Source organism: Penaeus monodon, chromosome 26, assembly GCF_015228065.2.
Source record: "Penaeus monodon isolate SGIC_2016 chromosome 26, NSTDA_Pmon_1, whole genome shotgun sequence".
In the NCBI taxonomy this organism is placed as follows: Eukaryota; Metazoa; Arthropoda; class Malacostraca; order Decapoda; family Penaeidae; genus Penaeus; species Penaeus monodon.
Window position 1 is genome coordinate 41459780 of NC_051411.1, and position 12329 is coordinate 41472108.

The window sequence follows — 12329 nt, forward strand, 5'->3', positions numbered from 1 at the left end:
GTCCAGCTAATATGCTGTACTCGTCTGTAACACCACATTTCAAAACTATTGATCTTTTTCTTGTCTATCTACTTCAGCACCCAACACTCAGAACCATATGATGCAATTGGGAAAACTAATGAGTTCAATAACCTCAGCTTTGTCGGTAAGGTAATGCTTCGGTCTTTCCAGTTGTTATTGAGAGCAATTGTGGCGCTTTTGGCAATGGTAATTCTTCTTTTTTATCTCCGGTGAATCATCATATGTATTAGTTAAAACAGCTCCAAGATAAGTGAACTCTTTCACATTTTCCACAATCATTCCGTTGATTGTAACATGTTCATCATGGTTCATTGCCGGTTATCTTTGAATCTTCATGATCTTAGTTTTCTTGGCATTAAGAAACAAGCCAGCCTTTTCGCTTGCTTCTCTAACTTTATCTAGTAGTTGTTGTAGTTCAGTGATACTGCTGGCAACCAAAACTATATCATCGGCGTACCTTAGATTTGATATTTTGTATACACCAACATCTACAGTTCCTTCAAAATTCTCTAGAGCACCTCTCATAATTGTTTCAAAATATATGTTAAAGATGTGCGGAGAAAGAATGCAACCTTGTCGCACTCCTTGTTTGACTTCGAACCATTCTGTTAACCCATAAGTGGTTCTAACAGTTGCTTGTTGTTGGTAGTATATGTATATACAGTATGTATATACAGTATGCATATTCAGTACATATATACAGTATGTATATACAGTATGTTTATACAGTATGTTTATACAGTATGTTTATACGGTATGTTTATACAGTATGTTTATACAGTATGTTTATACGGTATGTTTATACGGTATGTTTATACGGTATGTTTATACAGTATGTTTATACAGTATGTATACAGTAATATACAGTATGTACAGTGTATACAATATATATATATATACAGTATATACAGTATACACAGTATATATACAGTATATATACAGTATATACAGTAGATATAGTATATACAGACGCATATAAATAAATAAATGAATATATATATACATATGATATATAAACTATATATGATATATATATATGTATACAGTATGTATATATGTATACTGTATATATATGCAGTATATATATACAGTATATATATACAGTATATATATACAGTATATATATACAGTATATATACACATTATATATACATTATATATATACAGTATGTATATACAGTATGTTTATACAGTGTGTTTATACAGTATGTATATACGGTATGTTTATACGGTATGTATATACGGTATGTATATACATTATATATACAGTATATATACAGTATGTACAGTATATACAATATATATACAGTATATATACAGTGTATGTACAGTATATGCATACATATGTATATATCAATATATATACTGTAAACTTATATATAATAATTATAAAGTATATATACATACACAGTATATATATATACTGTATATATACATATATACTGTATATATATATACATATATGCACATTCATGAAAAAAACGCACACATACATATATAGAATGAAAAGCCATTCATTTCACTGTAGGACATAGGCCGCTCTTAGTTCATTATAGAGAGGTTATTTGGCATTGCCACCCTTACCCTTCATTATCAACCGCGGTTCGGGTTCGAGCCAGCAGCCAGAGTGCAGGCATTTTTACGACTGTTTATTCCTCTTGTATCTATATGTTTAATTTTTTTTTCCAACAGCCATTTATTCCACTGCAGGAAATCGGGCTCTCTCAATTCATTATTTGAGTGAATATTTGGCAGTCTCACCCTTATTGGATGCCCTTCCTAATCAACCGCGGTTCGGCGGTTAACACCTATTTCACGGCGGCACGGCGGTTAGAGCGCAGGCATTTTTACGACCGCCGCGACAGGGAATTGAACTCGGGATCATGAGGGTCCAGTGCTCTAACCACTGGACCATCGCGACAGTCAATATGTATACATATATATGTATATATGTATGTTTAATTATGATTCTGTAGAAAATAAATTAATTTAGAATTGAAAATGGAGTCATCGTACGTGAACGAGAGCAAAGAACAAAAAAAAGCATGTCTGAATGAAAGTAGCAATTGACACTTTAGATATTTTCTTTAACTTACTGGTTCTTGTGCATGGAAACCCCTAGCATGACCTAACCTCTCTAACCGTGACCTCTGACCTTGCTCTGCCACAGGGTTATGCAAGGCTGGATTTTCTACAACGCTCAACAGTTCTGGCACACCGAGCAGGCTAAGGCACTCCTCACGTCAGTGCCAATTGTAAGTGTAAAGTAGAAGAGAGGAAGGGAAGGAAGAACACATAAGGTTACGCACTCACACGCACGCACGCATGCGTATGCACACGCACACGCACACGCACACGCACACGCACACGCACACGCACACGCACACGCACACCACACACACACACACACACACACACACAAACACACACACACACGCACACGCACACGACCACTTACAAACACAAATAGAGACATTCCATAATAACACATTTTACAAAAGAATTTAAAAATTCACTTTAGGGTAAAACAAACAATGGATATAAAAACAGTACCATACACCATACCATGACATCGCAAAGCAACATCCCTTCCATTTAACTATTGTTTCCTCTCAATGGAACGAAGTTTTCTTCCTCTTCTCTCGCTTGCTTCTGTCCGTCTGATTTGTTCTTTTAATCTTCTGGCGAGAAGGTAATTGTCCCTCTATAGTTTTGAATATTAACATGGATTGTATTTGTGCGTGTATATATATGTTTATTACACGTTTCACACTCAAACTAATCACCTTTTTCTCTCCCTGATTCCTTCCATCCTCCTCCCTAATCCCTCACCTTTCCCTCCCTTCCTTTATTTCCCACCTCCTTCCATCTCCCTCCCTCACCCCTCACCCCTCCTTCCATCCTGACCATCCCATCCTCCCTCACCCCATTTACCCCTATTTTCCCTCAATCTTCCTCTTCTAACCCCACACCTTCCCTCCCTCCCTCCAATCCTCCCCCACCCTCCTTCCCTCCATCTCCCCGCTCCTTCCATCCCGCCTTCCCCCTCCCTCTAACGCGCCCTCCCTCCCTCCATCCCCCTCCACTCCCCCAGGGTCGTCTCCTAGTGCTGGACTTGGCCTCCGAGCGAGCGCCTCAATACAACCGCCTCGAGTCCTACTTCGGGCAGCCCTTCATCTTCAACATGTTGCACAACTACGGCGGCGTCGACGGCCTCTTCGGCAACGTTGGGACGCTGTTGCAGGTGAGGAGGGGGTGGGGCGGGGCGGGGAGGGGTGAAAAGGGTTCCCATTTGGGCACGATGGAGGGTCTTGGGGTGGGGGGGGCTAAAATTGAATGAGGTCATTCTTTGTGATTTTATTACTAGAAACATTATGCATATAAATAAATAAATAAATAAATATATATATATATATATATATATATATATATATATATATTTATGTGTGTGTATTGCTGTATTGTTTATCGTTATTATTGACATGTGCACCATCATCATTAGTACTACTGCTTATATTATCCACTATCAACATTAGGTGAGTATTGCAAGTTCTTGAAATTGTCATATTGGGACCACTTTGCATTATACCCATATATATGGATGGCAGTGATGATAAAGAGGAGGAAAAGTCAAGGTTCCTTATCATAATGGATTGTATTTGAATGTTGTGAGGATGATGACGATGGTAATGTGGTAAAACTTCTCTCTTTCTGCTTATTATAAGATATAATATGAATTGATGAAAACGGAGAAAACTATAAATTCTTGTGCACCGTAAATACGTAATAAGAATGGGACAAAGCTAGAGTAAGAGTAAGAAGAGGGACTAACAATAATAGCAGTGACTAATGTGGCTATTACTAGTTTATGTATCAATATACGTTCACAAAACTGCCGCAGGTCAAAGGTGAAGTAAACCGATGTCAGTGAAAGTATACTGAGAGATGAAAGCCACGAATATATATATATATATATATATATATATATATATATATATATATATATATATATATATATATATATATTTTTTTTTTTTTTTTTTTTTTTTTTTTTTTTTTTTTTCGGGGTGAATCGATTGAAAGATGAAATCCATAAATAATAATCAGGGGGAACAGATAAGAAATGATTGGAATTTTTAGATATACGCGTGCGTTTGTATGAGGTTGGAGGTCGTGTTTGGGTTTGTGTGTATATCTGTCTAAATAAAAACTGTAGCTAATTTTTAAATCTTGAATTGGGATCATAATTTGTATTCTATTTTTTTTTTTCAAGGGAATGCCATTAAAAAGTGATTACCCCCAAACTTTGTTTTGTTTGTTTCTTTGAATTACAAGTGAAATTATTTTTTCTTTTACAAGTGAAAACCATTCTTACATTCAACCCTCCCAACCTGTGCAATCTGACAGGTGGACAGTCAGCTGCTGCATCAAACTTTGCACATCTTCGAATAACAAATACGTAGGTAGGATATTCTTAATTTGACAAACAATTCCTACAGCAGAAATCATACCAATATACTAACTAAAAACGCCTTGACACATTTTCATTAAGAAACAACTGAAATATACGTTTATATAACCTGAGGTATATGAAGGAAATCTTAATACCATGTACAAATTGATATGTACATTATATGAACTCGATAGTACTTTTCTTTTAGTAGAGAACGGTTATTAATTCCAGTGTCTTTCAAAGTTTTACAAAATAAGGTTATAAGATAGAAGAGCACAGTGTGTGGGTGTCCACAGAATGTCTACCAGATGTAAATAGATAATCTCACGTAAATCCTTTGATTATATATTGACAGGCGAGATCACGATACACGAGGGTCTGTAATGACTCGTACCGTAGCGACAGTGCAACTGACTCTAGAATAGTAACAGTGTTGCCATACATGCATAATTGTTCGTTACATAGTTCACATACTGATACGATACGCATACACAGTGTAACGCCCTTTGATTAGAGTTAGTATGTCATATACTTTTGTATCATGATGTAAAAATGCATACTGAACTTCAATATGAATAATAGTAGTGCAGAATCTAACCGTATTGCAAGTGCTTATTGTTATTGAAAATATGGAATTGTTAATATCATTTCCTTTTGAAGAGTCACAATTTCTTAATGTCCACCCTGACAAAGAAAATACTAAAACTATCTGGAAAAGTGACACAAAAATACATTAAATATTAAAAATGACTAAATAGATTACAGAGCTGCATACTTACGCCTAATTAGATAACGTTAGATAAAAATAAATGAATGACTAGGTAGTTTACTTAAGAAAATACTAAAGAGATAACCAGAATGAGTTTAAAAACTATTGAACCGATAACCAAAATAATTCCCCAAAATTACATAAATAACCAGAAAAACTCCAAAAAACACGACTCCAGCGAAAAAAAATTAAGGAAATTTAGGAAAACGGACTGAATGAAAAAAAAAAAAAAAAAAAAAAAGAAAAATCGGACTGAAGGCATTACCAGCGGAAAGGGAAATACATCCAGCCAGTGTCTCGAATACCCGAATAGCATAAATCCCACGAACTTTGGAGTTAATCAAGACAAATGGAAAACACAAGCCCGCTGAGAGATGAACCAAGACACTTATTATTATTTAGAACTTAGCATTGTGGAATTTTCATTTTTGAAAAGTTGAGTGATATGTATTATGAAATATTTCTAGGTTGTAAGTTAAATAAGAGAGAAGGGTCTTAGCGAGATAATTAAGTTAGTAAAATAATTTCTTATTCTTTGTTGATAAAAGGGAGAGGGAGAGGAAGTGGGAGAAGGAGAGGGAGAAGGAGAGGGAGAGGGAGGAGAGGGAAAGGGAGAAGGGGAGGGAGAGGATGGGGGTGGGGAAGGGGAAGGGAAAGGGGAAGAGGGAGAGGGAAAGGGAAAGGGAAAGGGAAAGGGAAGAGGGAGAGGAAGAGGAGGAAAATGGAGAGGGGAGGAGAAAAAAGAAAACGAGAGGGAGTCAAAAGCTGTCCCATGCCCGTTGTTGCCGTGGGGGGGGGGGGGGATTAGGAGACGGAGACTGCGACGCAGGCCTCGACTCAATTTTGCACGGTCTTTTCTCCTTTCGTTTCCTTCTCTTCTATCTACCTAAGGTGTGAGAGCCGTGTTGAAAGGATTAAAGTCTGACACTGTACCAGTCATAAACGGCCTGGGGAAGCCATGGGCACGATATTCCTCAGGTTGACCCTGAGGGGTGGACTATTTCTCTCCCCAACATACCTTAGGCTTACCATATCCAGGAATGACGACAGTGAACCATTGAGGCTTACCCCTTTATCAAATAACCCCACTCATTTAATTTCTCCCGTTTCTTAGACCCAAGGATCTCCTTTGACCACGACTCTGAATACTACTACTACCCCCTCCTCATTGCATCAGTCCAGTCCAGATCATCCATCCAGGTCAATACTCAATCTTCAGGAAACATTCCCCCTCTCCCAATATCCTCCACTTTATCTCCATCCCCACAACTCTATTAATTAACTACTCTATCTGCAGCCTTATTGTCGACCTCTCCGCAGTACTACCTCTCTCAACACTACTCCCTCTTTCACACGTCCCTGTACTATACCCCCACCTCTACAAACATACTGAATACTCTGTTTAGCCCAGCCAAATTGGATGGATTTCAGTAATCCCTTCTACAGCCCCTTACTCTGACAACACTCCTCTTCCAGTAATGCCTTCAAAACAAGTAGGCAAAGTTTCCTTCTGCAGCCGCCTCTATCGTTCCCGCTTTGCCACTGCTAAATCCGAATCCCAAGCTAAAGCATTATCAGTCCTAGCTGACTTCACTGGCAAACCCCTTCCAGCCCAGCATCATCCCTCCCTCAATACTTGTACCGGAATTGTCTCCACCTCCCTGACAAACTGCCCAGTCTACGGCAAGGGTCGGTCAGATTGTGGAAAAAACTTGCCCTAATTACAATTTTGAAGTGTCAGTTCTCAGATTCATACTTGGCCGACGAGTTTTCTTTCTCACTCCCTACTCCAGTAATGTCCTTCACTCTGTCCCTCCCTTTACCTCCCCCAGTATCTTTCTCAGAACTTCTACCCCCTCCCTCTCCCAGTCCAATTCTTTTGCCATTCTAAATCCAGACTCCCCAATCTCCATCATGATTCCAGACACTCCAGTCTCTACTTCCCCGGGACCTCTTCCACCTCGCACAAGATAAGTTAAACGCTAAACCCCATCTATCCCATCCTCTCATCAACCTCTCTCTCCACCTGTCAAACATCTGTCACCTCTTCTCCCCCTCACAAGAAAAACTTTGTTTCTCAGACCTCTCCGACCGGTTCCACTAAAGAAACTCTCAAAGACATTCAAAACTAATCATGACCCAAGATAACAGACCCACACCTCATCAATCCTTCAATCTCTCTGCTCCCATTCCCTATACACTCAAAGTAACTGCTGACATCCATCCTCCTACTCATGCTCCCAATACACCCTTTCCTCCCACTCCTTCCCTAAACATCCCATTCCCTCCAGCTTCAGTCGCATCATCCCCCCCTTCCTTCCCCATTATCCCTTCCACTTCCCTCTTGGATACACATGTGATCCTTTGTCGCAACAGCTCCTTTCCTTAATTCCCTCTTAACATTTTTCCCGAAACTGTGATCTAATTTCCCTGAAAAACCCTTTCTCCTTTGCTAATCCCTACCTTAGCCTACAGACAACCTTGCAAAATCCCACACTTTTAACTGTGACCTAATCGCCCCCTGTCAGTCTCTACCTTCCTGAACTCCTATATGACTTTACCCTATTCACTCCTTTCTATAGTTGTATATAACCTCTGATGTATAGTACATTTCTTTTGCTTCGTAACCATTAACCATTCATATTTCATAAGTGTAGCCTCCTTTTTTCACTTTCTTGACTAAATACGTAAAAATGGCAACGCAGCTGGTTAATCCCCTGGCCGAGGCTACATGTACTGCCCCCCAACCTTTTTGGGGGGCAGTACATGTAGAAACCCTCAACCACCAGGGAACCAATCAGAGAGGCTTACGGGAACTCACCTGATTCCCCGTGCTTTGAATAATCCGAAATTTGTTTGATTATTTACTTTTATTGATATTTTGGATATCATTTCCGAAACTAAAGGATAATGATAAACTGGTAAGATAGGTAGACTAGTAATTGACTTCTCGGTAACGAAGAACTTGTGGAGCCGTCTATGTGTAAAAAAAAGCATATAATAATGATAAAAAAAAAAAAAACAACAAAAAAACTCGGTGGACATGGCACATAAATCACGGATTTTTTTTTACGACCTGACCGTCTCTCGATCATGTGTAAACTTTGCCTCTTTTAAATAAAAATTAAAATGAATCGACAATATATCAATGGAAGGAAGATTTTAAGACTTTTCAAATGTATATAAATAAAAACTAGAAAATAATAAAAAAGGTTTAGCGTAATGAATAAATTGCGTTCCCTGAATCTACTTATTACAAAAATGATTAAAATTCAGACAGGCTTTGAACAGTACTGAAAAGCGTACTTTATAAAGTTCTCGGAATTAAACTGACTGAAATGATAATATTAAGTAATAGATATAACACTACTAATAATGGAATAATGATAGTAATGGTAATAATGGTAATGATAATGATAGTAACTGATGATGGGAATGATAATGATAATGACAACAATCATGAGAATGAAAATGACTGATAATGATGACTGATAATTTAAATGATAATGATAGTGACTGATAATGATAATGACTAATAGTAGCAATGATAATGATAATGATGACTGATAATAACAATGCTGATGGCAATGATAATGACAATAATTGATAATGCTAATGACTGATAATGGCAATGATCATGATAATGGCAATGATAATGGTAATATCAATGATAATGACTGATAATGACTAATAATAGCAATGATAATGATAATGGCAATGATAGTGAGTGATAGTGACAATGGCAGTGATAAGTGAGTGACAATGGCAATCATAATGGCAATGATGCCATGACAAGGATAATGATAATGGTAATGTGACAATGGCAATGATGATAATGGCAGTAATAATGACAATGATAATGACAATGATAATGACAATGATCATGACAATAAAAATGATGACTGATAATCATCAAGGGGCTAACACCGATGGGGGCGATTGGCCGCATCCACCCTTCGCTTCCAATCACGAGGATCCCTCGAGGCGAGTCTCCAGGCAGGCCCACGGCCCATCTCTAATTCCTCGTGACAGGTCTCATCGAGGTTCCCAAACCATGACCTGGGTCGTCCCACAAGCCCTCTCCACCCAGGGTTGTATCGCAAAGAGATAACCTGATGGGCAGGGTTGTCCACAGGGAGACAAGCTAGGTGCCCATATAGCCTGAGTTGGTGATCCCTGATTATGCAAGTAACAGGTCTTATGCCAGTTTCATGGTGTAACCATCGGCTGGACACATGGTCCTGCTAACTGTACCCCATGATCCAGTGAAGGGACTTGTTACAAAAGGCATCAAGACGAGACTCCAAGACACTGGATAGCGTCCAGGTTTCGCTTCCATAGAGCAAAACAGGCAGCATCAAGGCCTTGAAGACACAGCTTGGTCTTTCTGCATAGGTACCGACATCTCCAAATGCTCTTGTAGATCGAGTTCATGGTTCCAGTTGCCAGACCAATCTGTCTATTGACTTCTTGGTCTGACAACCCAGATATATGAACTACGCTACCAAGGTATGTAAAACTTTCTGTAACTTCAACATCCTTGCCGCAAGCATGGATCGACTGAACGGGTTTCCCTAACAGGCCCACCAAAGTCCTGAATCTTGGTCTTGGACCAGGAGACCTCTAGGCCTAAGGGCTTCACCTCATTGCTAAATGCATCAAGAGCCGCCACCAGCGACTCCAAGGACTCTGGTAGAATAGCAACATCAGCAAAGTCAAGGTCTGAAACCTTGATATTGCCTAGTGTTGTTCCACACTGTAGCTTTGCCCATTATCCAGTCCATAGTGGTGTTGAAAATTGTTGGTGCAAGGACACAGCCTTGCCTCACCCTTGAATTAACAGGGAAGAAGTTTGACAGACCCCCACCACACTTTACAGCACTTTCCGTACCAGTATAAAGGCTTGCTATTAGGCCAATAATCTGCATTGGAATTCCCGAGTCTCAGGATCTCCCATAGTGATTTCCGATGGACTGAGTCAAACTCCTTGAGGTCGATATAGGTTGCATGCAACCCATGACCAAACTCAGGACGGCATTCCACAATTACTCAAAGTGCTAATATTTTGTCTATTGTGGACTTGCCAGAGTAAATCCAGACTGCTCCGGTCTCTGATGCTTCATTAGGTGGTTGCGGATCCGTTTCAGAAGAATGTGGGCGAGAACTTTGCCTGTATGCTGAGCAATGTAATGCCACGGTGGTTGCTGCAATCCCAATGACCCCCTTTCCTCTTCCAGATTAGGATGACCACGCCCCTCAGCAGGTCAGGGGGAATGGTATCAAACTGCCAGATGGCAGTTAGGACTGTATGCAGGCCCCAAGCCATAGGTTCACCCCCAGCCTTTAGCAGTTCAGCAGGGATATCACATATGCCAACAGCTTTCCCACTCTTCAGCTTGGAAATTGCCATCTTAACCTCCATTAGGGGAGGAGGTTCCTCGCTGATGGGAAGGTTTGGCATATGTATGACATAGCTTGCATCCAAGCTAACTGTTGGAGGGTCTACCTGGTACAACTGCTCAAAATACTCAGCCCAAAGTTCATGAACCTCATGATTTGAGATGATCCGTCCATCCGCTGATCAGACTGCAGTCTTCTGTGTGGAGGGCTTAGAGTTCAGCTTTCTTGGGGCTTGGTAGGCAGGGTGAAGGTCATTTACCAAGAAATGGCCTTCAACCTCCTCAGCAAGATTCCTGATGAACTGTTCCTTGTCCCTTCTCATCAGTGTCCGCGACCTACGCACCATGGAGCAACAGAAGAACTGATTACCATTCAGCCAAGCCATGCGACACACTTCAGTGGCCTTTAATGCCTCCAGGAAGATGGAATTCTGCCTTGCCCTCAGGCATACGCCAATGGACTCCTGGGCTGCTTCGAGTGTTTTGCGCTTGAACTCCCACAGAGCACCTGGGTCCATCAGGTTGTTGAGTTCTGTGAATTAGTCAGACTGCCATGGTAAACCCATGGGCACACTCCTCCCTTAGTTTGTCCAAGTGAAACACCTTAGGGTGTCCACTGGAGGGACGGGGAGTTTTGAAGTGGACTCGCAGGGTAGCCACAACCAGCCTATGGTCAGTGCCACGGAACTCGGCACTCTGGTAAACCCTGCAGTTCTGGAGGATCCTCCATCACGTGCTAACAAGAATGTGGTCGATCTTGGCCACTGTACCCGTATCTATGTACCATGTCCAGCGATGTGGATTGGAGTGCTGGTACCAGGAGCCAGATCCTCATTTTCAGGGACCAAGCAAAGTCCCAGAGAAGGAGGCTATTCTCGCTGCTGCAAGCCATGGAGGCCGACCGACATCTCATATCCAGCTCGGTCACAGCTGGATACCCCATTGAAGTCGCCCAGAACAATGCGAATATCTCGGCAGGGGCAATTATCTGCCACAGGTGCGAGTTTGGCATAGAACACCTTTTTCACATCAAGTTTACATACATTGGTAGGAGCGTATACAGCAATAAGAGACATGAAGTCAAAAGCATGTTTCAGTCTTAATGCCATAATACGCTCATCAACCGGTGTCACCTCAACTACCGAGGGCTGAAGTTAGCTGGAGATGGCTATGGCTACACCCTGGAGGTGGTGACCATCACTGCGGCCCGACCAGTAGTAGGTGTACCCAACCATACTGATCGTGCCGCTACCAGGTCTTCTCACCTCTGAGAGGGCAGCCACCTCAACTCCCAGTTGCTTCCATTCCCGGGATAGCAGAGGTAACCGCTTATCCTGCAGCAAGGACCGGATGTTCCAAGTGCTTACCTGGAAAGCTCACCTAAGGTTTTGCCTTGGGGGATCACTTGGTGCACACCACCTCTGCCGCCCCCGCCGATGCTCCCCCAAATAAAGGGAGGGGTTGGCGGGCTGTGGGGCCACCCATCCACCTGTGGGGTTCCCAAGGGCTTTGCCCCACAAGCTTCATAGTCCCAGCAGGACCCATAGCCCACCTTTACTGCTGGGTGGGAGGGATAACACCCCTCCCCCCAGCATATCCATTTATTTTGAAAGTTGCCAGAGGGTTTTCTGGGGGGAGGACTGGCAAGGCCCACCTCCCCCGAGCCACCCAATTACCCCAGGGTGGC

The 12329-nt window shown here is 41.3% G+C and overlaps 1 protein-coding gene across 1 annotated transcript in view; it reads left to right on the top strand.

Annotated features, from left to right (window-relative positions):
* Positions 1-12329, top strand: part of LOC119590190 (alpha-N-acetylglucosaminidase-like) — a gene marked incomplete at its 5' end in the record, with an annotated part of 69603 nt that overhangs the window by 24678 nt on the left and 32596 nt on the right. The window contains 2 exon segments of the mRNA XM_037938982.1: positions 2192-2276; positions 3116-3265. Of these exon segments, the coding sequence (XP_037794910.1) occupies positions 2192-2276; positions 3116-3265 (235 nt within the window).